Source organism: Orbicella franksi, chromosome 14 (genome assembly GCF_964199315.1).
Source record: "Orbicella franksi chromosome 14, jaOrbFran1.1, whole genome shotgun sequence".
In the NCBI taxonomy this organism is placed as follows: Eukaryota; Metazoa; Cnidaria; class Anthozoa; order Scleractinia; family Merulinidae; genus Orbicella; species Orbicella franksi.
Genome location: NC_138158.1, coordinates 20,803,581 through 20,830,637, shown reverse-complemented (window position 1 = coordinate 20,830,637; position 27,057 = coordinate 20,803,581). Strand labels below are relative to the sequence as shown.

General features: G+C 38.7%; 1 protein-coding gene across 8 annotated transcripts in view; it reads left to right on the top strand.

The window, feature by feature from the left end:
• The first annotated feature begins 618 nt into the window (after positions 1–618).
• The window catches only part of LOC145468929 (tumor protein 63-like), a 26,783-nt gene continuing 344 nt past the window's right edge, over positions 619–27,057 (top strand). The window contains exons 1-11 of one of the 8 annotated variants that reach the window (XM_081452636.1): positions 619–674; positions 14,106–14,267; positions 18,406–18,431; positions 19,145–19,206; positions 19,974–20,132; positions 20,608–20,977; positions 21,807–21,917; positions 22,843–23,079; positions 23,363–23,439; positions 23,954–24,051; positions 25,655–27,057. The exon at positions 25,655–27,057 is cut by the window's right edge and continues 344 nt beyond it. In XM_081452636.1, coding sequence (XP_081308762.1) covers positions 652–674; positions 14,106–14,267; positions 18,406–18,431; positions 19,145–19,206; positions 19,974–20,132; positions 20,608–20,977; positions 21,807–21,917; positions 22,843–23,079; positions 23,363–23,439; positions 23,954–24,051; positions 25,655–25,748 — 1,419 coding nt within the window. In that variant the 5' untranslated portion in view covers positions 619–651 and the 3' untranslated portion in view covers positions 25,749–27,057. The other 7 variants (XM_081452640.1, XM_081452638.1, XM_081452637.1 and 4 more) reach the window with 7 other exon arrangements.

Below are 27,057 nucleotides of genomic sequence, written 5' to 3'. Positions count from 1 at the left end.
CAAGATCCAGACGTTTAATGACGGCATCCCCCTATCCATCATTTTATCAGGTAGGAATACCCCCCGTCCCTGCCCCCCCCCCCCCGCCCCTGCCCCCCTTACCAGCATTTTACCAGGTAGGTGTGGTGCAAAACAGAACACAGTTAAACAACCTTTCGAAAATTATCCTTAGACATGATGTTGCCTTTTGTTGCCGAGATAATTCTCAGAATTCTCTTTTTCGAAGAAAAAAATAAGTTCCGGTAAGTAAGGTAGGGGAAAATCCCGGTTGTATAAACAAGTTAATTTCATGTGACTGTTTATCAATCAACATGGACTCTGGTGGGCAAAGCAAAACATATCGTCGTTAAGCAGTCATGGGTTTTACCTCAAAAACACGAAAAGAAAAGTGAACTCAATGCGTACTCTTGCAAGTAAAATTACGGTTTCTAATGCGCGCAAATTTGTTATCAAGGCATTCAAAGTTTGCTAATCTCCATAAAACGAAAGTTAGTTTAGGTCGTTTAGCGATGAAAATTCGTGACATTGTATCCATCATCCAACAAGAATCGAGCAATATGATTGGTTGGTTGTAAATTCCTTAGGTTTCACTTACGTTATATAAAGCTGACCCTAGCGGAAAGTTCGTAAATTGTTTTGCGGTCTTCACAGATGAGGTTCAACGGCGTTAGAAAGTAAGTATTATAAGTTGAATTTGTGTAGATTATGTGCTGTGACATTTAAGGTAAACCGCAAGTGATCCACAAATGTTAGTGTAGTCTTAAAGCCTGGCACGTTTTCGTTGCGATTTTCGGGCCCTGATTTCGAACGTGCAGTTTCATTTGCGACCCTGCATACTGCAAAGTAAATCCCTTTATTGAGCTAAAAACACTGCTCAGACACAAGTATCACATACCACAGGAATATATTTCCTCTTTCGAGATGACGACTTTCAGAGGGAAAACCACCGATTCCGAGAATTATAAAAATAAATGAAAAAACAAAGCAAACAAACAAAGCGGTCAACGTCGTAGACGGATTTGGGTAGCAAAGATCAAATGATCGACCCGTGGTACCACCAAGCGCGATCCCTCAGCTCTGCAGCGTCCACGCTAACCTAGAAGATGAATTAGCCTTGAGCGAAGTTTCTGAGGAAGACTCAAACAATTTTCCAGCTTGCAGGTTAGCACAAAGTCGAATTTTATTACGCTTGAAAACAAGAGCAAGTGAACTTTGACTTTTTGAGATTCTGCTATAGTCGTGAGCCCTGCTCGTCGCCCGAGGCTGAAGTGACAATAATCTTGATTTAAGTGTAGTTCTGCATGTGGTTGGCCCTCATGTGATGGGAGTAAGCAATGTACACCTCCTTAAGGAAACTGCACTTCATCTAAGGTCGCTGGGGAAGTGGTTAGCCGACGTAGTTAAGCTGCTATTTAATTCATAGACGCACGCTGTACGGTAGTTTATCATGTATGTATGTATCACTATGAACTAACGAAATTCTGCCTTCTCAACTTTCCTTATTTATTGCCCGATGAGTACTTGAATAGCTGCTCATTAGCACATGCGATATGTTTAAGAAACTCCGGCCGGTCTTAGATTTGTTTGATGTGTTCTCAAATAACTCTTGAGTTATCGCTGCAAACGAGCGAAGCGAGACGGAAGTTAAAAGCTTACGGCAGATACTTAAAATTTAACGTCATCCTCGAAACAAAAGTGGAATTTACGCTTTTGTCTTAATGTTAGCTTTACCCGTTTCATTGCTGACTTATTCGGAGCTTATTTCAACTATTTACTTTCGGTTTAATACAGTTGCAGTAATAAGCAAGCTCATCTTAGTCTGGGTCATGAATGCAAAGTATTTGGTTTCAACTGGAAAATTCTTTCAAAGTTGCATAAGCTTGCTATTGTGTTTGCGAACGCCACTCAACGCGATACGCTACAACGAACAAGAATCTACACACACAGCATATTTCCTAGAAGGGCAGATATCGGGTAAGTGCGTCATTTATTTCACGGTCTCGCTCTGTGCCATTGCAGCTACATTGTTACTCGTCAGTTCATCTTGAATAGCAAAATTCAGGTAATCTTTGAAGGTGTGGCTCAGGTCTAACTTGGAAGAGATACGAAGAAAGCTTGCAAATGCTGTCCTTCTAAAACTTCGCAATATTTTAATACCCTCATACATGTAAACACAACAAGAGAGGCCTTCAACCGATATGCATAGAAGTTGAATAAAAAGCGTTTTTATAACGAAATGCCGGAGGGAAGCGTTTTTATAACGAAATGCCGGGTTGCATTTTCCTGCATTTGCTCGGATCAAAGTGGCTCAGTATGTTTGAATAATTGCCCCCCACTGCCAAGTTATATGAAATATTAGTTACGTGAAATATCCTGTAAATAAAGTAAAGCCTTAATCATATTTTAGCTGGACTTTTGTACCTTAAAGTAACAAAACAGAGTTCGTAAACGGTACATTTTGTTCAAGCATTCTTAAGCCATCTGTGCACGAGGCATTGGGAACAAGATGGCGACTTGAGTCAGAACGGTTTATGGCTTTGGCCACGAAAAACCAATCCTTTTGAAGAAAAAGTGTCCAACAGAAAAACATCATTTCAAAGGGAAATCTTTTCCTTAACATACTGCGGAAGAATTATCTATCAAAAACTATTTAACATCTTCAAGGACGCCATTTCTTTGACAGAAGTTCCGTGCATTTAAAACTTCCCACATAGCTCAACCACTTAACCTTCTGTCGTGATACTTTAAGAATTCTTGTTTATAATTAGTCATGATTTCGTTTTTTAGGAAAATCAATGATAAACAATGACTCACGCCATGAAAATAACAGCCAGCTTGAGCTCTCTGATGCTTCAAACTGTTCCGAAAACGTCACGTATTATTTCAAAACTGAACTCTATCTTCAAGAAAGCTCTGAATTAGCCATCTCATTGTTTCGCATTTTTGTTTATTTTTTACGACACCGTTTTTTTTTCCTTCCTGAAAGGCCAGCAGAGTTAAAATGTACATAAGGTCAGTTGAGCTTTACAAAATCTGCCCGGTTTGATAAAACTCAGTTTAAAGTATCTTTCAAAACATATGCGCAAGTATAAGCAAGTTTTCAGCGTGGGTTTTCTTGTGACTCCGTTAAGTCAGCCACGTGCATTTGCGTTGACTTGCGATAAGAGCTGTGCATCGATCTCCATTAGGCGCAAGGTTTTCATCATTTGGCCGTTCAACGGTGATCACTACAAATTGATCGAACTTTTAAAACCTTTTGGCTCGGTTTTGTCAGGCCTCACAACCAGTTTGGTGTTCTTCTCCATCGTGTCGTGAACTCTGTTAATCACAGCAAAATGAATACACCAGACAGTGTGCTTTTACTTTTATTGCTTGCAAATTCATTATCGGTCAACTATCGAATTTGTTGAATCGTTCGAACTCTCGCCTAATGCATAACTTTTCGCGGAAAGGTTGCTAACTTCATTAGGCGGAAAAAAAACTCAAATACACTAATAAAATTTGAGTCTTTTGTTTCTCTACTGTTAAAGATTTTCTCCCATTGAATCCAGTAAGCAAAAATGATCCAAAATGAAAACTAAGAGAAGTCTGCCTGTTCTTTAGGCAAGTCAGGTGTTTATCATATTAGAACTAGCTGGTTTTAAAGCCGCATCTAGGCTCTTCTGTTTTGTCAGTAAAGTTGGTGAGTGGTGATATTTCGTCTACGCCCCACCCTACTCGAACTCATGAAGATTCTCAATGCCACCTCGGTTAATTAAATTGGAGTATTTGAGAATATTTTCAAACTGAGACAAACACACAGGTCAGACAGAAGTTCTTAGTTACATGCCGGCTAGCTTGTCGTGTCTGAAAGTTGGCACGGAACGGCAAAATTAAGCACTGATTGTATTCGTCTATATGCTGACGTGGCTGAAGAAACATTCCAATGTGCATTAACAAGGCCCTGCTTGACGAATTAGTCAGCCAGTTTTGCACCCTCTGAAACCCAAGACAGCCAGTAGGCGCTAGAGAAAGTATAAACGACTAGGTGAAAAACTGGCAAAAAAACCTTTTTCTTCTCCGGGTTTTTCCCTTGTCGTTTCGACTTTCCCTCCTTCCTTGGGTTTCACGGAGGATGCCAGTTTCGTAAAGCTTTTCTTCTAAAACTGGGTGCAACCTTACGAGCATAAAATATTAGAAAAACATTGCTTTTCAGTTCAACAGCTACCTACGGCAACGCATACAAGAAATTCGACATAGTGTTTCAACGATTGTTACGAAAAACTTATAGCCATTATAATTTTCACGAATCACTCAAAAAAGACAGCAGTTTATTTCTCCCCCTTTTCAAAAAAACAATTTAGTCATAGTCATTCGCTAGGGATTATTTCATATGTGCAGCAGCACCGTGCAGCATGTTAACTCCAGTTGCGCCTCTATTAAGCTATTCTACGAGAGCTCACTGTATTCTGGTTCAGTAGATTTTAAACAAGAACAAAGTCAAGATTGCAAACAGAGTTGGACTCCATCGTATCTAGCGTGAAACATCTCCATCTCGTGGTCGGAGCGGGACTTCAACCCCTGATTTCAAGTCCGGTGCACTAACCCCTTAGCCATGCTGCTTTCGCAATCCAGGAGAAATACCCCCAACCTAGTGAAGCGAAAAACGGATTAAAACGAAGCTTCTGCTCGCATTATGTCCATACATTGCCAAGCGAACAGGCGATCGTAAACTGTGGGATATTGTCTTGATGTACAAGCAAAAACTCGCTGGTAAAATCTGCTGGCAATCAGTAGAGAGAATTGATGCTTTAAGTTTAGTTCTGAAAGGAAATATTCAAAATAGATGAAGTGGTAGTTTCTTCAAAATTAATTTTGCAGTTGTGGTGCATTTTTTAATTCGCTTACTTGACAAGGAGTGCTGTTTAAGCAGAATTTCAAGTAGCGTGATTAGTACAATTTCAAAGTGTTCCGGTCGATGAAAGCAGGATGTTGAAAATGCAACAGCAACATAACATATACAAAACAGCTGCGAACTTCCTCTTTCAGAAGCTGTTAATCTTTTCTTCGCTTTTGTTTCTTTAAGAAATCAAAACCCATGACGGATTTGGTCAATTTGCTCAAGGTCATACCCAATCATAACAACAACAACAAGGGGCATTGTAATAAGAAGTGTATCTATATGATTTGATCCGGTAAAAAGCCGATTTGCACCCATTCTTTGATATAATGCGTCTTCATTTGACTCCACAACGTCTCGGATCAGACGAACCGCGAATCGCCGGATCCCGTCAAAATAGCATAATCATGGCAGTAAGCCAACGTATTCCCAAATTATCCGTGATTTTACTGGTGTTATTTTCCGTTTTTCCCCGATGTTAAAACATTTTATACTCAGGCCAGAGATTATTCTAGCACGATCATCAGCTGAAGTCACGAATGAGACGCGAAAGGCTATACCCACGAACACGCCCCTTTTTACTCCTGTAGCTCGCTGGTGTTCATAACTTATAGGCTCCCTGCGTTGTGTTAAGGATATCTGGATGTATTTCGTTGCTGTTTTCGAAGTGTGTTGAAGGATCCCTGTAGCTTTGGCAATTTCCGGCTAGCAAACAGGCGCGTGTGCCGGAGATAATATTCTCTCCCGGTGGGGGTCGCTTGTGCGCGTGTCGTTATCAGGAAAACCTTTCAACACCTAGCTGATCAGAAGCTTATCCCAGCATGGCCAAAATCCACACGATTATTATCGATAGAAACCCGAAGCCGTGTTTGCTTCCGGTTTGGGTAAATACTACTTCTAGTTACTTTATACCGAAAAATGTTAACAGAATGTCTAAAAGTATACTCCTATTACCAATTATTGGTTTTGTGATCAGAACATCACGCCAGAAAACACGAAGTCAATAACAAAACAGCAGATGGCACGTCACTCCAAATACAGGGAAGGAATATTTGGTACAACAACCATTTGAAAAAGTTGAAAATGATAATTTTGAATCAATACGTTTTTATTGTCAAATGCTTCTGCAAAACGTTAGGGTCTGCACCAGTCACAGTTACAGTGAAAGGGGGCCCCCCTTTAACTAGAGAGAATAAATACCAGAAATGATTCCTGTTACAAATCACAACTAAAGTTTTCAGTTTCCCTTTTGAGTTGTTTTTATGCTGACTGCGCAAAACATTTTTGAGGGGAAGGCAACGGAGTTGACAGGAAGTCTAAGCTATAAGCGCCGATTCAGGAATTCGGATCCGGTTCAGCTTACCTTGACACGCGAAGGTTTTTGTTGGGTTGACAACTATTGATATGAAACAACAGTTACAACTACAAACGTGACAACCGCAGTGTAGCAACAACAAAGATGGCAGCAACTTGACGAAAGCCATAAAAAAACAACTGAGTCTAAGACGACACAAAATAAAGCGGATACCACGAGATTGGACGTTGAAATTGTAAGTAGCTTGGAAATGGACCTGTATACTTTGTAGCATTTTAGAAGGCACGCAACGTAATGCGTTGCTTTATGATCGAGAGTGGAAAATTGGACCATTTATCACGAGGTCATTTGGTAATCTGTCACTCCTCTGTACTGAGCAGATTTCGGATGAGGTCAAACTCACTTAAAACGAAAACAAACTATTGTTGTTGTCGAAAAAAATAGAATGCTAACTATAATTCGACTTTCATTAACAGTAGCAGACTTCACAATATCAGCTCGTTCCAGTGAATGGATCTAAAAATGACTGATGTCGTTTTCTCAAAGATTGCCGCTATACTAGAGATTCTCTCAGAGTTTGGGCAAAACCTCGGTCTGGGAATCTTTCCAAGTAAACTCAAAAAGCTTTTACAATATACCGGGTGAAAGCCGGCCGCTTAGCATTAAAAAGATACTGAATCGAATCCATTTCTACAAAGCTCTTTGATAAATGTGTTTATAATCTTAGAAGAGAGGTTAAATTAGGTTTGGAAACGTTCCATGTTGTGGCTAGCAGCAGGGACTTGTAGTAGAGTAACTTATGCTTAAAACTTTAATTGGCTAACTTTTTAAAGTCCTTCCAAAAATAACTTAAGTGATGGAGACCAAATTCTTATCAGTTTTTAGCGAACAGCTCTCAAGTGCCGTATTTTGTTCTTGCGTAACGCATAAAAGACACGCAATATCGAGTTCTTCAGGTCCTTTAGGGGGCCCAAGGTACATTTATTGCAACACTTGTATTGCATCGGGTGTAGAAGGAAACTTTGTAAAACACATTTTAATGTACACAAAAGTACATATACTAGTCCTTGATGTATTTCCCGAAATTTCATCAAAAATCTTTTGCGTTTTCCGTTCTACAATAATCTATTTGGTGCTAACTTACCAGCTGTTTTTCCCCAATCTTACTAAACCATTATCTAACAATGTTCTACTAAGTGCCAAAATAAATAACAAAATCTTTGATGTCATCTTGCTTTTTGATGATACTTGCTCCTTAATTTGTTCTTTGCCAGTGCATTGATATTATTCCAAAATCCCAGAGGTGTTTTAATCCTTTCAAGACTCCATTTGTCACATCGCGGGGCCTTTGTTTCTGTCGCGCGCAATATAACAGCAAGCACGCCCCGTGGCACGCGCCAATAACATAAGGATATTTTCTTTTACCACCCTCTTAACAGCATTTTCATTAGGATATAATCTTGAGAACAGATCATTTATCTCTGATAACCTAAACTGGCAATTTCAGGGCTAGAGTAATGTTTCTGCCTATACGCTTTGTGAGAGACAAAATGGGAGCAATTATTTCAGCAGTTTAGATATGGTACGGTACTTCTCGCTGTTGTCATATTTAGTTATGCGCTGTTTTCAGAAAAGTCGGCACTCCAAAAATCAACAGCTTATCTTTTAGTCCATTAGTCTCGTTAATCCTTGAAGCGAGAGCATTTCGGATCTCTGGATTAACACTGTGTGATTTCGCAGCAAGACGTTTTTATAGAATACACTTTACAATGAACTGTCCACACGTTATCTGACACTAGGACTTTCAATCAAACAGAAAAGAAATGTTTTCCAGTTGTGAGACTTAACGCTACAACAAAACAACTTTAATAAGCTGGCCGTTTGTTTGTTTTATTTGTCTAATCCTCTGAGTTTCAGTTAAAATAAAATCGAAATTTGCCTATGTGTTCAAGAATGGCAATCAACACGAACTAACCTCAATGGTATTCGAAGCGAGATTTGGCGCGAATGGTTCTAACTATTCGTTCGAATACGATTGTCTTATAATTTGAGAATTCTTCTAATTACACATTTCTCTAATGTTGGTTATGAGTATTTTTGGCAGTGGATCTTGACAATATTTCCATCCTCTAGTCTCTGGTTAATTACCGAATTTTTTTCCGATTGACTAAGAGCCAAACTGAAAAACAGTAGATCACGAAAAAGCCAGCAAACCAAGCTGAAGCCAACAGAAATATAACGTTTACTGGCAAAGAAACGAGATTTCAGTTAGAGCCGTGCCATCTGCCATGCGCTTGTCATATCAAAACACAATATTGGCAAACAAAATGCCTCATCCGAAACAACACATATGTTTTGAAAAATCAGCAAAAATTTAAGACCCTGGTTTTATACACGACAATAGAATCTGACGTCTGACAACAATTATTGACTGTTGGAATGCCTCCAGATTTTCATTTGATCTCCAAGCACTTTGTTTGTATTTCCTGAACAAAAGATTGGAAAGTGAAAGGGTTTATTGTTCTTTAAATAGACTTTGCATATCAACGCATCGAAGTGAGTATGATGATGTAACGGTCGAAAAAAGAAGCGTTTTTCTGTCGGAATGCTTGCATATTTGCGTGGTAAATTTTGCTTCTAAGTCGTGGAAAAAGGGCAGAAGTAAAGAGGATAATTTTACAGCGGTGAATGAAAGTCTCTGCTGTTCCATTCGATTCAACCATCAAAACTGATTAACTAAAGCGACCCAATCCGTCTAATCGAACTAAGAGGACCTTGCGAATCGATTTGTGATTAAAACGGAAAATGTTTACAATGAAGGTTATGATCAGTGAATCGGAAAATTAAATCACACGTGATCGACTGAGTTCTCATTAATAAAGCCGTGCATTCTTCAATGTTTTAATTTCTCGAGCAACTGTAAAGTTTCCGCAGCGTTCTAAATCTTTTACTGGATCCTTGAAATGTAAGTACTGTATGTCGTTTATTTCTTAGTACGTTCAATAACTATGTCCTCAATTCGTTAATGCGTAAATTAGCGTTGTTTTAGCTTTGCTTTGGAACTCTTTTAAGCCAATATTTGCGTGTTTCTGCGTCGAGAACGGAACTTTTTGATTTTTTTTTTCCATGGCTTTGAAGCCTGCTGCATGTGCTTGAAGAAATCTCTGATTTTTTCTTGTGGTAAATCATGGCTTTAATTTGTGTAAGTTTACTCGGAGAAAGTCAAAACCATACCAGAATTGCTAAACATCTCCGCTAAGCGAGACTAAGTAATGGCATGTGATATGAATTGGGCTTGAATAGTAAAAAGTAAAAACGCGACGTAGAGGGGCCCTTTATTGACTTCATAGTTAGTCAGCCAGTATGTTTTAAAGTGATATCCCTTTAAACAATGTCTTTAACCTCGTGTGTCTACCTTTTTACCGGAGACAAACTTATATTGTTGTCTCGGGAACTCGAACCTCGACGCCTATAAAGTAAGCCGGACTCAATTTTGCGTCAATTTTGGGAAATTACTTCACTTCTGGTCACTAAAAATACATTGCAAGCAAATTCAGTTTTCTGTCGAGAGAATTTGCTTTTCCGAGTTTCTTTTTAGCTTTTGCTCTTAAAAACAAATAACAGGAGACCTAAAACTTGTGAATATCACAAGATTCAGAGCGAACGCGTGGCAAAGCGGGCACCTTGTTTTTTAAACAAATATCGCTCCACGTGTAGTTCGGCAAATTTAACACCACAAATGTCACGAAATATCACAAGATTTAGAATGAACGCGTGGCAATGAGGGCACGTTGTTTGGTAAAAAATATTTTCTGCACGTGTAGTTCGCAAATTTAACGCTATATGTGCCACGTGAAATATTCAGCCTTATATTAACTTTCAGGGTTATTAAAAATAGCAGAGATTAAGATCGCTCGATCTTTACACACTGTAACACTTTTATAACGCTCACTGCAAGAGAGAGACAGTTGATTGCATTTCTGTACTAACTAAACTGCAAACGAATACGGATAAAAGTTTATTGAGAGAAATCAGCAGGTAAGTTAGAGAGAAGTCGGTCCACTTTTTGCCCTTTAAGTTCAACGGACAAACAAACATGCAAATTGCAAACAAGGGGTGAAAACTCAAAACGTCATGCCTGGCATTTCAATAACCCGTTGTTTATTTAGCCTGCATGATGCTATTTATTTTTGGTAACGGATCTTAATTTAAAGTAGTGCGGACACTTGTTCGATATATACCATCAGTATGCTAGGAATCTGGCGAAGAATATTTTCCAGTCTCAAAATAGTGAACTCGAAACTAACTGCTTCGATATTCGAGAAAGATACTGCCGCACATCGCAGTCAAAATCGATTAGTTACGGTTTGAGAACTTTCCCTAATTCGCTCATAACCCAAGTTTGGGGTGGTTCCCTTAATTCGATCGGGGACCCTCTGACCTCCAGCGTTTCACAGCACGCCCACGAGATCGACCTCCTATATACTTTGGCACGAAGTAAAATTTCTTGTTTGAGATTCGTTCTGGAAACACATCCACCGGGATAATGAAATTGCATCTCCTAAAGTATAAAGCTCACAGTCAAAAATTACATTGAACAACTGGAGAAAGACGGTGACAACTGAAGCGCGCCTGAGAAAATTGTGAGGATTGAATTGAAATCTACCAATCACAGCAGACAGTCGTGGTACAAATATGACAATCAGTTGAGCCCGTCTCCTGTTAAAAACAGAGAGTCGAAATGTCGCAATCTGCACCTCAAATGACAACATTGTGAGGACGAACAATTATTACATAATCTTTATTTTTTTTCAATGTTTCGGTAAAATTTCTCGGCTTTTTCTTTTTCGTGGTCTTCTGAATCATTTATCCACATATAGAAACCTGGACATTCACAGACTTCTTTTGTTTCTAACCACAAATATTTTCCTCACATGTGTCAAATATTCTGCGCCCTACCAAAGTCTTTTTCTTTCACAATGGAACTAATTTGTTTAGAATAAAACCGGATTTGCGGTCAATCGTTAACTTTCAAGTCGTAAGTTTTATACTAAAACATCTCAAACACGAAGAAAAACTTCCCGGTGCAATCCTTTGTTTGTTAAATAAAGAAGTAAAAACATCAATGTAATCTGTAAAAATTATCATACCGCAGTCATGTTATTATGTTAAAAGTTCGAAGTACATAACAGGTCTAATTCCCATGGAATTCTTTGCACAATTTACCATGCCGAAAGTAAGATCTATTTTGAAAAGGTCTTGTACTCACACCCAAATTAATGAGTTTCTTTGTTCAGCAAAAATTCACGTGAAAAAGGCGTGTCTTTCTTTTTAAAGTCTGCATGCCTTTTCTCGAGCGGCGAGTAGATATTGGAAAAACAAAGCCTCAGCATTCATGTGCAATATATCTGATTGCTTGCTTTCATAATCGATTGTTTAAATACTTCAATATTGAACAAGAATGCAGAAGTGACAAAAATAAGTCATTTCAACCGGAGCAGTTAATGATAAAGTAATATTGACATCAAACAATCACAAAAAATACCTTTAAACTATATGCAGATTTGAGTGCAATGATCGAGAAAATCGGGTGAAACTTGATATAGAAGCAAAATGCTACTTTCGATTTATTATTTAAAAAGGTTGTGATCACAATTAGTTTCGTAACTAAATTGCTCAAACTTACTAATATCATAAAATGCATTTTTTTTTCTAAATATATCTTTCCTGTCTAAAATTGACACTATGGTGATATGAGATTGAGGCCATCAAAGTTGTATTGGCGTTTCAAAACTCTATAGGCCATTTGGAATTCTAATTTAGAATGGTAGACGGATAAACAAACATTCTAAACTAAAGGATGTACAGATCTGGTTGAGTAATAACAATCTGTGATTTTTCTATCTTTTTTTAGAAGATTTGGCCTCTGAAAACGACTGTTTATTTTGCTAAGAGAAGAACAGTTTACTTGTTTGCGAAAAATTTAATCTCGGTCGCTGTTTACGTCGTGTTCCCTTTGACAAAGGCGTACAATTTTCTAAAATTAGAGTGTCGCGTGCCATTGTTCTAATCAAGCGTTTAGATATTTCCTCTTCAGTCGTTATTGTTTACAAAAGTTCATTTGTATCGAAAAGCCAATCCCTCACATGCATGATCAATGATCAAGCGTTCCAATTACATTGGAATCAAGAACAATAGGAGACAAGTCAAAAACTCAACAGCTTTAGTATATTGCATCAGCTTTTTTAGTAGGTCTTCCGGCAAAGGGCTAAAAACGATATAGAAACCTCCCATAGTTTAATTTACAATCTCGTGACAAGTACAAAAGCACGTACGCATTTTTTTCCTGACCGGGGTCAAAATTCGCGTGTCGCGGGCGTGACACGAATAATAATTACCAGCCATGCCACAATTACTTTTTTAAAAGACCAAACATTTTATACATACATATATTTTTTTTGAAAGGGAAAGAAGTTGGTCTCCAGCTCCTGGCATTAGCACAAATTTGAATAGAAATAATATTTTCCTAACACTGGTTCCAAAAATAATTGACGTAATGTTTTTGCCCCAGAATCCCTCCACCTCCCCGCCAGCCGACCCTCCTTCCACGGCTGTCTCGCGTGACAGTAATGTGATGGTTACATGCGGACCCAAGGACAGGTGGACTGTTTTGTTTGTACATCTTATTTATGTGATTCCAAGCTTAGGTCTCGTAAAGTTTAAGGGCTTTTCGGCTTTTACTAGGGAGGGAAATTTTAAATAAAACGGGGAATCCCCGAATCTCTTTCCTGTTTTGATTGGTTGATATTCATTTACTCCGTGAATGAAAAATCTGAAACGCTGATTGGTTACACTAACGATGACTATTTAATTCGTGCTATCTGATTGGTCAGAATTACTCGCTCGCATTTCCTGCTATGTCATCAAAATCAACGTCAAGTACCGCGTGTTTTATGGTGTATGGTGGCTTGTGTTTGTAGACAGAGGAGCTTCTAAAGGTATGATATGTGATGTTTTGTGCGTAACAGCTGCGAATGCTATCGAATCTTTATCCACTAAGTTGTTTGCTGTGTTCGAGATCTTTTTTTGCCGTTATTTTGGAGTGTTTTGTCGCGTTGTCGAGCCTTGAGCGTAGGTCAACATTGAAGCCATGACGGAGCCATTGGCGTTCGATCTTTGAGAGGGTGTCAAATTTGAGATTTTTCCAGGTTTCTTCGTTCGAATATGAGTCAAACATCTATGAATACTTTTAAACTTTGCGGGAAATTAGAATGAGTTAGGAAGCCAGTGTGAATTCGATTTAATGCGCTTGAAAATGACGGGGAAAGGTTGTTGTTTTCATCGCATATTGAATGAGGCTGTGTCACACGACCGAGTTGCAAGGGGTCATAAAACAAAGATAGCTAACAATGAGCGTCGCTGCTTTGTAATATTTTGCTTAAATTGCAATGCTGTCGTAATCAGTTTCCAAGCTGCAGTTTTGTTGATTTTGAACGCTATTTGGTTTTGCTTTCTCAAGAAGTATCTGTGATGCGCTGCTATTCATGCCAATATTAGCACCGGTTGACTTATCTTCAGGGGTGTTTACCAAACGACCTCAAACAGGAAATCCGAAGCGATTATGTGAACTAATCTTTTGCTTTGCTCCTCCACGGCACGTCCGGTGTCTACCAGGTTTGTACAGCTTTAAAGATTGCCGTTTTTGGAATGTACGTACATCGACCTTTCGGTTTTCACTTTGTATAGTTCGCGTGTTTACATGTGACTAAGTTTACATGTCAAAGTCGATCGAACTCCACAGGAATTCGATTTTCATATTATGCCTCATATCGCGAGAACTTAACAAAACTTGCAGTTAAACAAAAATCGTCTCTTGGTTGATTTATTTGCTTCATCGTCGTTTCTATTTAGACCTGGGTATACATTTACCGGAGAAGCTTTCCGGAAGATCTTGACGAACCCGGATTTAAACAAAATGGCGGATCAAGTGGAACCCACGATCGGCCCTTTGATCAACGAGAAACAATTAAAACAACTGATGGAAGATGTCCGTGGAAGCGACGATGGGAACTGGTGAGTACTTTTTTCAGCGTAGAAAGTGTGAGTGAGATAATATTTCTTCCAGAAGTACAAGTTTATACGTCGCATTCATTATCACTATCACCCGCCAAAATCTTACGGAACTTTACGAAAAGTTCGCGCGAAAAACCATGCAACTGCGATTTTCGTCTTATTTTCTTAGCAGCAAATCTTTATTATTTCGTTATTCAGTGTTTTAGATGTCCCAGTATATTTCTGCCCATTCAATCTGCTTGCTCGATTAACAAAATTATTTTCCTTTCTTGGTCATGCACTTTAAGTATGATAATGTTTATTGACACCGCTTTGTCGCCTTCGTATTGTTTTGGTTTGTCTCCTCGGCGCAATTCATTTCGATTCAAATCAGATCAAATCAGTTTTTATTAACTCCGTTAAGTAAGTTCATGTTACACTGTATTTAGCCCAACTATGCTGATTGCGGAGCGAGCTCTTGACAAACCCTTTTGGACTTCACAAGGCGTGCACCTGTTATAAACAGAATGTTGTACTAAGCTGTAGAAAAATTTAACGATATCAGCATAAATTTTGTTCTTATGTAGTATTTGAAGATATTGCTTGTAGTTCACCTGGTAGTTTCGTGATTCTGTTCTCCTAGGTAATATCTTGTAACCTTTTCTTCAGTTAATCTTCATGTTTGAGAAACCAGAAACTGCATGATTTGTCAAGCCAGGTATACATGTAGCTAGAGTTGATATTTTGGCTTGAATCATCACCTTTTGTTTTAGCCATATTTTCAAAGCGACAAACTTTTTTTGTGAGGAATACAGTAGTAACTCTCTGGAAAGTCGTATTGAAAACTTTGCATGCTTTTGTGAAAACAACAGAAAGTCACACACTGATCAGCTTTGTCACTTGAACATCACATGTGCTCAGCCTTCGAAAAAAACAATGTTGTATGATCAACCTCAAAAAATAATGCGAAGAAGAAACAGTTGTTTAGGAAATCTTGCAAAGTCATGGAATTGTCAGGAGATTTCTAGCCTCTTGTTTTAAACTGTATTTTCGAAGTAAAAAACAATTTTGTTTTGGACTCTGTTTCTTGCAAAATGCGCTATTAAGATCTACATGTGAACTTATTGGACAAGTCAAATAATTTGAATTTTTTAGAGCTATTTGTAAGGAGATAGTTCACCAAGGATTTGATTGCTTTGTTTAGCCCTGTCACGTGACGATCACTTGGGTCAGTCATATAGCATTACAAGATGCATATAGCTGCAGTCAAAAAGACATTTTCAAGGAGAACTGCAGTTGCCTTGAACTCTTCATAAGCTGATCAAGCATGGATCTTTGTAAATGGATGAAATGTGAAGAACTTAGGTCAGAGATTTGTTCTTTTTGAGGGCAGGGGAGTGTGGTACAAGCACTCTATACTAGCTCCAAATGAGCACAATTTTTTTTATTTAAATGTTTACAGTAATGGTCAAGTAATGTTATCCTCGTTGCGTAGGAGTTAATTGATAATTTCCATATTTGGGCTAGTTTAGTAACTAAAGATTTTTCCCTGTTTCAGTGCATTTGGTTGAATTGATAATTTCCATATTTGGGCCAGTTTAGTGGCTAACATTTTTTTGCTGTTTCAGTATATTTGTTTGAATTGATAATTTCCATATCTGGGATAGTTAAGTCCCACTAAGATTTTTGCTCTTTCATTACTACATTAATTTTGTTTGTGTGTATTTATGAACAGTTTATGAATCAAAGAAAGAGAATTATTAAAAAAATTTCCAAGCTCACTGCTCGCAAAACAATGTAGATTATTTATTTTGATTACTGTAACCAATCTGTTGATCAGAGCTGTGAAAAGAGCAGCTAATTGGACCAAGTCAGGTTAAAAACAGTCAAATGCCACAGTCAAACATTTGTTCAAAGTATTTCTAATTCTCATTGCATTGAAAGATTTGTTATGTTTCCAAAGCTTCACCGCTGAATGGATATAGACATTTTGTTTGTCAAATTGAAATAATATTTATCTTGATGAAAGTTTAACTGCATATATGTTATTTCAAAAGATGAGATGTAATCTTCCTGAAGAAAGATTGTAATGTGGCAGCTGACTGATAATGGCAATTTTGTTAAAAGTCATGAAACAGATTGAGATTAATTTTTGCTAATTCTGACAATTTTCAAGCTCGTTAAAAGGTGTGGAGCAGAAAGAGATTAATCTTAGTTTATTAATTCAATTTTCAAGCTTGGTGCTCACAATCAACAAAGTATTACTCACAGTTTTTTCATTTTGATTGCGATAACCAATGTGATATTCAAAGCAGTGAAAATGGTAGATAATTTGATGATAAGTACTCTTAATAGTCGCAGTACAATCTGACTTGCAACCTCCTGAAACACAGACAACTGTGGTTCATCAGTCCGCGTAGATTGCCAAATTCTCAGGGACACCGACTCTTGCAAAACAAGGATGTCAAATTGCATTGTACATGCAGGCCATTAAGTGATGCAGATTTAGTTGAGCTGGTAATTCCATCTCAAGAAAGAAGTTTTGATCTTGCGAGAAACTTTGGCAAAAAATCAGAGTTTTTTGACAATTTGTCCTGAGGCTTAATTTAGTGCTGACTTTGACATTCACTGCACAGAACAATGTTTGTCAAATTTCAAGCCAGTACTGGCTTGCCCGCGACCATAAAGACAAGGTCAGCAATTTCCTTCACCTGGTAATAGCTGGATATTTCTTGGGTCAGTTCATGAGAACTTTCTGGTAAGAATTCTACATGGTGCATTTATTTTTAAGTTAAAGAACTCAAGACAAGGTCTTTAAGAGAGAAATAATCAGGCTGGTGACAACATAAAGAAATTTGTCAACTGAAGAATTTAGCGCTGATTTGCCAACAAATTCTGTGCAAGTGTTTTGAAAGTAAACACTTAAACAATGCTAGTGTCCTGTGAAGTTGTGATGTAAACAACCAGAGTTCCGATACAAGACAATGTAATGTTGTTTTTCACAAAAAGTTACGAAACATGAAGTTTATCAACGTAACCATAGTTAATGAAGATAAATGTTTAAAACATGGAACGCTTTGTCATAAGTGTTCCTTTAAAAATGCAAATTTTTTGCCCATCTTTTTATTAACTCTATTAATGTTATGCACTTGTGTTTTAAAAATGATGAATATTCAGACAGTGTGAGTAAATTGTGGAAGAGTAGAATATCAGATTTCGTTTGGAAGATATTTTGGTCAAAATTCAATGTAAAGGGAAATCCCAATATCACCTGTTGCAAAGGAGATCACATATCTTTTGTTGTCTGATCAGTCTAATAATAAGTGGTATTACACAAGAGACCTAGAGATAACAGAGTGACAGTTGGTGTTGAAATCTTCCAGTATTCTTTAGATCAAAGGTTTATTTGTTGTTGCACTTCAAACCCACACATATCAAGTGACACTTTTGTCTGCTTTGTTATTGTATCAATATCATTGGTGACTGGAACAATGCTTTGTTTATGGAGTGCTAATTTTGGCACACGAACAATACTTGGCAAAATTTCCTGATTGGAGTGGAAGACGTATAATGACAAGCCGCTCAGCTTTTAGCTTAGTCAGCTTGAATTGCACTTTCAGATAACTTGGTAAAGCAAATTTTCAGGTTAGCTGCAGCTTACAGCAGTTTACAGTACTGTAGTTTTCTTTTGCCAAGCTAAGATGTGTACTCTAGAAAGCGTTTTGCCAAAGATGTCATGGGAAAAAGATTTTACCCCTAGGTACGGTCTGTGTGTGCAATAGACTGAGATTACCAATTGTGGTTGATTCTGTGGCTTTTTCACGATGGTTTATAACTTAACGCGGTGTCAGGCGACACGAGTACCGCTTACAGTATGCCAGTTTAATGTAGCTGCTTATTTGTTGAAGAATGCTTCTTGCAGAATTTGCCGGTGCAGTTAAGACGTTCGTAAGAATTACAAAAGGCTATTGACAAACGTTAACATAGGGGTCATGTTCAGCAAATTACCTATTTAAAGGAGCGTTGTAATGCATATTGAAAATCCAGCTGGGAGCAGGCTAAAGTTCATATTGTTCTCTTTAGTTTAAAATCATACTGAGTTTGTTGATTGTTTGAGTGACTAGGAAAACTCATGTTTTTTTGCTTCCTTGATTTTCAGCTTTCTGTCAATGGGAGGAGGGGAAGGTGAGCTAACCTACAATCATAATTTGTTGATGTAGTGTATTTGTCAGATTATGCTGTCTTATTTGAAAGTTCAGGCATTACACTATTAAGCCGGTGTTGTTGCATTTGCAAAGATATTTGTGCTTTGTCATACATGAGGAAGATTTTACATCAAATATGGAGTTGACTTTGTAGCTGTATTACGCACAACAATTAGGTTTCTCTGCTTATGTAATCCCAGAAATTGATAGAAATGTGCCCTGTGCATGCCCTAATGTTGTTAAGGTGTAAAAAGATACACTTTGTAATGTTTTGTTTGTATTTGATTACAGATTGGCTAGTAACTTGATATTGTGGCACTGACTCAGAAAGAAAAAACTAAAACAATGCCAACCTCTAACCCCTGTTTGACAGTTGTGAATAGTAATCCTTTCCTCAAGTGTATTGTTTACATGGGAGGCATTTTCAGTCCAAGGAAAATAGATAGAGCAAGCATCAGTCCCTCTGGAAAGTGCTGTGGATGTGAAAGCAGTCACAACACTGTTGTAAAACTGCAGCCAAATTATACTGTTAATACCCTGAGGTTAAAGTCTGGCTGTGAAGATGGATTTTAAAAGGATTTTTGATCGAGAGATTAAAATTGAGAGTAGGTGGCTAGCTACGCAATAGCTTTCTTACAAGGAAAGCTTGATGATTTTTAAGCGAGTGTTAATCTTTTCTTGTGATTTTTGCAGATTCCCAGGACCTGAGTTTTGGGGTACAGAGTGACATGAGAGCTTATGGACCGCAGTACCATGTAAGCCAAGGAAAAAAAATTATTTGCTGTTTAGTGTGTGCTTGTATTATGCTACTTTTGTCTTAGTCTGCACGAACTAGATACATGTATCCTTTCATGTTTTGGTTTTGTTTGGAGTCTGGCCCTGTAGATTTGTTCTGTAGTTCAGGAAAATGTCTTAAGTGTATTTTCTCTCAAACACATATCCTGAAATCCTTGGTTTTTGGTCTTAAAAAGTGCCTAAACTGAAAAGTGTTTTGATTCAACTGAGTTAATCCACTTTTAATTTAGTAAAAAGATGTCTTGCATTGCCATCTCAAGTGATGACCAGAACTGCTAGTTGATAACTGAACAGTCTTGATTTTCATTGTAAATCCTTTACATATCTTATTTGTTTAAAAAAAGCTCAGAAAAACCTTGGCAATCCCTAGGTATTTGCTCAAGCAGAATGTTAATTAAATATTGTTGATTCCTTTAAGATTGCATCATCCTGTACATTGTCCCCTAGCTTTAATTTTGACAGTAAATGAATTAACATAGTTACATTTTTCAGGGTTCTCAATAATATGTAGGGAAGATGGAAGGAATTGCGTAGGAGGGTACGGAATTATGCAGAAAAAGTGTGGGCCAATGCCTCTTAAACTAAAACACCAGTTTTCCTATCTCAAGCAGAAAACAATACTCATACTTCTCGGCATGTTCAATGAAACTTGTACATAGTAATAATACTCTCGAAATGTTTCATGACCGACGTGTAATGTGCGGTATTTTAATTTTCTCCATAACAGTACATCTCAAGCTCACAGGCAGTCCATGACCTGCCGACATCCAGCAGCCCCCAGCCCCCTGCCTACCCCCACAACATCCCGTACTCCCCCGGCCCTGTCGCAGGTCATAGGAGCTCCTCCACATGCATCTCTCCCATCAGCACCACACCTTATGAAACTGTAAGTGAATTCAATTGTCGGGTTTCTGTACACTTCTTTACATGGTCAGCATGCGGTAGTCTCTTAGTAGCATCAGCAATTAAGTTATAACTCCTCCCTAATTCCCTGTAACCTTGTTCAGTTCCATCCATTTTCTCTACTACTATGATAAAGTAAACATTGTTGTTCTCTCTTTATTGCTGGATGTTTGTTGTAGTTTAAATTTGTTTTTAGTTGGAAACTTGGTGACATTTTTTATTGCTTCTGTCATGGTAAAGAATGTGAGACAAGAAAACAAATACAGAACAAATGCATATGAAAAATTTGAAAAAAAAAATCAACCACGGTACAGAAGTTTGAATCATTTTGTTGCTATCTTTTTGTTAATATGTACTCTCCAATTTCCATTGTGAACTTCTGCTTAAGAGAAGTAACCAGTGTCTGTTTGCTGACTTAAGGTTGCATGAAGTGAGGATAGCGTTAATTTTGTTTACAGTGCAGCAACTACAGCGAGGCCTCAACTTCAGGACCATCAACCCCTCCTCCTGGCCTGACGTCATCATACATGCCTATCCACGCTCGTCTACCAACAATTCCAAGTACCACAGAATATCCTGGAAATTGGAACTTCCAGATCTCTTTTGGCCCTCTCACTGAGTCAGCTTCCAAGTCTGCCACCTGGACGTACTCTGATGTGTGCAAGAAGCTGTACGTCAATCTGGCCAGTTTCTGCCCAATCAAGTTCAAGACGAACTCGCCACCACCCCATGGAACGTACTTGAGAGCAGTTGCTGTTTTCAAAGGTTCCACCAACTTGCACGACATTGTCAAACGCTGTCCTAACCACATGGAGAGCTCAAATGATGGTATGCATAGTTTTTGTGAGCTATAGTTTGGTAGATAAGTGGCTAATGCAATTTTAAATGGTTGAATGACAATGAATTAGTTTGCAAGTAATATTCAGATGGCACGATAGAGTGCTGGGATGTGTGCGGATTATCTCAAGCATTTGGTGGCACAGTTAGGTCTGGCTGTCACACCTTAAACCTGACAGTTCATTGAAAATGCCTGGAGAAATCACAATAGATTATTCTGATTACATTAGCATGAGGCATGCAATGTGAAAAAAAATTAGATAAAAATATGTTGAAATGTATTCCTCACCTACTGCAGCACGAGACATTGAGGAAAGGGTACAGAACAAACAAGTGACAGCATTTTACAATCATTTGTGCAATCTGCTTTAAAACACAAGTTGTTACAAAAAATGCATGACCATGAAGACTGATGGACCAAAACTTAAAACAAGGTCACAGCTGCACTCTGCATTGAGTGCCCAAGGTTTAAGCAGTTTCAAGGGTCTTTGCATTACAGTTACATGTGTGTTATTGGACAAGTCACTGCACTCTCACAATTTCTCTCCAACCAGGAAATTAAACCCATTCTGTCAGAACAGCCTGACACAATGTGAGAAGACAACTTGCACTGAACTCGCGTCCCATTTGGGGGTGGGGAAGAGGGTTTGCATCCTATCCACTGGGGCGGGGTTCATGCTCTTGGTACTGGGTAAGCACCGGAGTTGTCAACCAACTTGGTCCCAAGTGCAGTCTGCCATTACTTTCCATTGGTCTCATACACTAATATGTAGAAATCGTGTTGACACTGAATAAATTTTATTGTTTTTGTTTTATGAAGGCTCTGCCCCAAATAACCACTTCATTCGGAGCAACAACCCGGCAGCCCGCTACCATACATGTCCAGAATCATCTCGGCACTCAGTCCTTCTTCCCTACAATGGACCACAAGGTATGGCGTGTTTGTCTACAGGTTAAGGAAACGTTTGAAAACACGTGCATTCATAGACAAATGACAAATACCTCTCTTAGAAAACAGGAAAGAAAGTTTATAATAAAACTAACAGGAGATGTCTCAGAGTGGGGTCTTGATGTTTTGGTTTTGTGCAAGACACTTTACTCTCACAGAGCCTCTCTTCACCCATGAGTAAAACTAAGTACAGTGTACTGCTTTGAACTCAGGTTTCATAAAGGCCGGGCACCAGGCAAATTGACCGGCTGTGAGGATGATTTTGCCCGCCTGGTTTTACTGTCTAGCGGAAAGTTTTATAAAGAAGCTCAGTTCTATAAAAGTTGTCCTTCTGCTGAAAACGTTACTGGAATCCCTGTGAACTGTTGAGGCCCCCATGCTGTGTAACCCTGCGACGGATTTGTATCCCATTCTGGTGAGGTGCGGTGGCCTCATGGTTAGTGCGCTTGTCTCCGGATTGAGCGGTCCGGGTTCGAGCCCTGGCCGGGAACATTGTGTTGTGTTCTTGGGCAAGACACTTTACTCTCACAGTGCCTGTCTCCACCCAGGTGTATAAATGGGTACCGGCAAACTTAATGCTGGGGGTAACCCTGCGATGGACTACATCCCATCCAGGGGGCAGTAGAAATACTCCTAGTCGCTTCATGCTACAGAAACCGGGGTAAGCTCCGGCCTGATGGGCCACTTGGCTCGCATGCAGACTTTACCTTTACCTTACCTGGTGAGGGTAACAATGTGCCTACCTGCTTCATGCTTTAAAAACTGGGATGACAGTATCCAATGCTGGGTCACTTTGTGCTGTGAATGCATGTAAGTTGTTTGGGGTGACAAAAGTGGAACCACATGAGTGATGCTGGTTTTATGCCTTAATACGCAATGATCTGAAACCTTTTGCTTTGCGTTGCAGTTGGTACTGAGTACGTCACAGAGATGTTTGCTTTCATGTGCTTTTCAAGCTGCGCATCAGGTCCTAGCCGACGACCAGTTGAGGTGATTTTCACTTTGGAGCAAAATGGGCAGACCCTGGGTAGAAGAGTGGTGGAGATAAGGGTGTGTGCCTGTCCTGGAAGAGACAGGAAATCTGATGAGAAGGTTGCTTGCGGAGAACCAAGTTCATCCCAAGGAGTGAGGCGCTCAAGGAAAGGTTGGTTGAAACATTATATATATGCTTTCAGTACATCCTTTGCTAGATATTCTGTTGCTTTGTTTTCATCATGAACTCGTATTTGCAACAATAAAAGATGTTAAATTGCAATGTGCTTGGTGTTAACACTTACATGGATTAGAAACCATGCCTTACTCTGCAGCTAGAGGCCAAGTCTTGCTTACATGTTCAGTGTACATAGGATGTCTTTGTTGCTGCGTGTAAGGGTATTTTCTTCCACATGTACAGGCTTGCTCAAAGATATCTCTCTTATTTTCTGTAGGATCTGGGAATAAGGGACCCTCATCTAAAAGAAGACGAACTAGCTCAAGATCCCAGGACGAGGAGTTTATTATCACTGTAAGTAGAGCAGTGAAGATGTTCACAAAAGTAATTTTTTATGCTGTTGGGGTGCAGGGATGGCACAGTGGTGAGAGCGCTTACCTCCCACCAATGTGGCCTGGGTTTGATGCCGGCTAAGTGCCATTTGTGGGTTGAGTTTGTTGTTGGTTCTCGCCTTGCTCTGAGGGTTTTTCTCAGGGTTCTCCGATTTTCTTCCTCTGCAATAACCAACACTCCAAATTCTAATTCGGCCAGGATAGAGGACCTGCATTAAAACTGGCGGAAGCTTCCTCTCCTAATATTGTAATGTGTTTATTTATTTAATATTTGATTTGTGCTCAAGTTGCACTGGCTGGTGTCATTGTATTGTTTTCTTGGGCAAGATACTTGACTCTCTCAGTGCCTCTCTTCTCTAAGGATTGTTAGGGTAACCTCAACAAAATGTAATGGTGAAAGCTTACAAATCCAGTGAAAGCCGATTTAAGGTCTGTTGCATCACATCACATCAATTGTAGTTTATTTCTCTTTGCAGACCAAAAACCGCCATGTGTATGATATTTTGCTGGAGATGAAAGATTCCCTGGAGGGAAAATTTGAAAGCCTCAACATTCAGAGTCCTGAACATTCTCTGTAAGTAAAGTAAGGTAACGTTTGTCTTGTAAAATTCAACAATGTACTCTCTCGGTACATGTACATGTAAGCTTAGCCGGGGAAATTGAAAATATTGACAAGTTTTCAGCGTCTCTTTCTTTGTATCGGTTCAAAGCAATATAACGAAACAATTGAGTTACATAACAAAGTAAGATCTTTTTAAATTCTCAAACTTGACCTTTTTAAACATTTACGTCGATCGCTTTAAAGAGAACTTTGTAAATAAGAATGTAAAACAGTTTTATTCGTGAATATTTCAAGCTAGTGGCAGCCTTGTTTCAACGAAACATTTTCAGAGATTGCAATCGATTTTAAACGTACGGCTTTTGGAGTCATTGGTTACCTGAAAATTTTATATTTAAACCTCGGCATTTGAACTCCGTGATCTTGAATTCCTCGCTATCAAGAACTCAGATCATTTAATCTCACGAATGAGTTTTTTCAGTCATATACTATCGGCTGTCTTTAATCTCGCTATCTCGGAGCATTTGTCGTCTTTATCGTTGTCCCTGAGAGCACAATATAGCGGGTTTAACTGCATATATCGTACAAAGTGCAAAGTGCCGTTTTGTATGCACGGGTTTAGTAAAGACGTAGATTTTTTCCAAACCGTTAGGGGGGCGTTTCGAGTTTCTAAATTTTACCGAGCGTTCCGAAGGTTTTCAAGCGTTTCCATGCAGGTTAAAAAAATTCATGTTTATAATTTTAGTGAGTTAAAAAACATTTGAAATGACTTGTGTTCAGGGAAAGAGATATTTGAACGACGCTGTTTAGTGGGCTTCTAAGAAAAGGAAAGTGGAAAAAGTGGCTGAAAAACCCTCTTAAAAGAAGCTTAGAAATTCTGCCACAGTTGGAATTTCAGTTTTAGCACTTGAAATTACATGTCGACACTTTCAGCTAAAGACATGTTATAGCGAAACAAAGAAAACTGAAACCGGGGAAATCTTTCTGCCGCTTGGAGAGAAATTTCAACTATTTTGTTTCTTTGCTTTTACGACGTTCGCATAATAAGAGAATGGTAGCTTTATCAAAGATGAAATTCGAGTTTAAAATTTCACAGCGCCCGAGGGTAAAGTACAATTACTAAGACAGTCAGTTCTGGCGCATTGTCAGGGCATTGTGAGAGCATTCCGTTGTGCTCGTAAACAAGGGTCGTACTTTAATCTTCGTATTTAACAGCTCTCCTCGTGTACATTCTTGACCTTTCATAAGAACAATAGTTTACAAGCTAGTCTTTGTTGTAAAGGTCAAGTGCTAAAGAACGTGCTAGGCGATTCGACATCCAAACAACAACATGTGTTCTGACAGGTGATTCAATCATTCGTTTTGGAAGTTAATTATAGAAAAATAACATCGGCTGTTTTCCTGTGGCAAAAAGTGGTTTTACCTTGGGTAATTCACGTGCTAAGCTTCGGCGTGTTATAGTTCAAGTGTCACAAAATGTCAAGATTTACGAGACGTGAATTATTCTTTGTGTGTGTGTCTAAACACGTCTTGACAACTTTTTATTACGGCTGTGAAGTTTTACGGGTTAAAAGAATTGTTCAAGGTAGCTAAAACTCGATTCTGTTTCTTCCATCAGGGTCTTGAGCACGTCGGAAGATGAGGCCGACCAGCCTTCTACATCTGGAAGTCCAGGAGCAGTTTTCAAGAGAGTGGGGCTATCCTCGATGTAGACAGGCCGAAGATATTGGGAACCATTGGGAGCTATGAAGTCTGAGTAACCAGGCGTTCTAAGATGGTAGCGCAGTGTCCAACCGTTTGTGTGTGGAGTGTTTTATTCGCGTAATTATCCGTTTAGTACAAGATACATGTTTAGTACAAGGTCGCATGCGACCTTGAAAAAGTGATCTATCAGTCTCTGGTTTTACAGAGCAGCTTCCCGAAAAATTTGCTCCACGCTGTGTGTGGAAAAAAAAGCAATTATCAGCAGTGATTTTAGCTGTGTTAATTTATCGCAATGCTTTGTTATACGAAGCCATAATTTCCACTCGCTATATTGCGCAGTTATTGTGCGTGCTATCTCATCTTAATTACGCAACCACGGTTTGGTTTTACAGATTGTGGTGTATTCATTGAATCATAACCTAAATCATAAAGTGAGTTTTTTTATGCGAGTTTATAAAATGAAGCATTTCCGAACATTACTGTAAGTTGTATGTTTTTATGCCGGTTTTGTAACATGGTTTCAATGTTTAATTTGTAATGCTTTTGCGCTTTTGTGTTGTACATAGGATAAAAAGTGCCTTGCACTTCTCCAGCCTAAGATGGCGACCTAAACTAGTTGAAAGGAATTACAGCTTTATGTGAGTTTCGCCGTGTTATTATGCGAAGCAAAAAGACGATTTCGTTTCTCACACAAAATACAGAGGTACCTTAGCCTGGATTGACTAAACTGGGTTCTGCCCCCATTTCTTCGTAGTTAAGCTTAGTTCACGCAATCAGTACGCCATTTTGAGTACTTTAGTTGTTTGCCTCTGAAAGGTCGCCGTCTTGAGGAGAAACATGTTTTGCTTTAGCTATTTGTACGTTTGAGATTATTTTGTAAGCAGGAAGGTGTTGTGCAGAGCTGGCTCTTTTTAATAAGAAACCAATTTCGTTTTTCATGCTTTTCAGTTTTAGAACTGTAAGTTTCTAAATCTCAATTCTTTTACACTCAAAGTCGAAACAAGTCAGTTGTTAATCAGATTCCTTCCTTTTACGTCTGCGAGGGAAACCCTAAAGCTATTGAGCAGTACTTTCATGTGGTACTGTTTATAATGCTGTACACGTTGGTTCTAACTTTTAAGTACAGTCTGAACGAAACCATAGTGTGTGACCATTCAAATGAAAGCTATTGAGCAGTACTTCCATACTGTTTATTATGCTTGAATATTTTTTTTTTCAGTTTCGACTCTGAAAATTAAAAGGATTAAAACCATTAGCCAGTGATAGGAAATGCTATGTTTTTATTGATCCTACAACGAACCCTGAGAGAACAAGAGA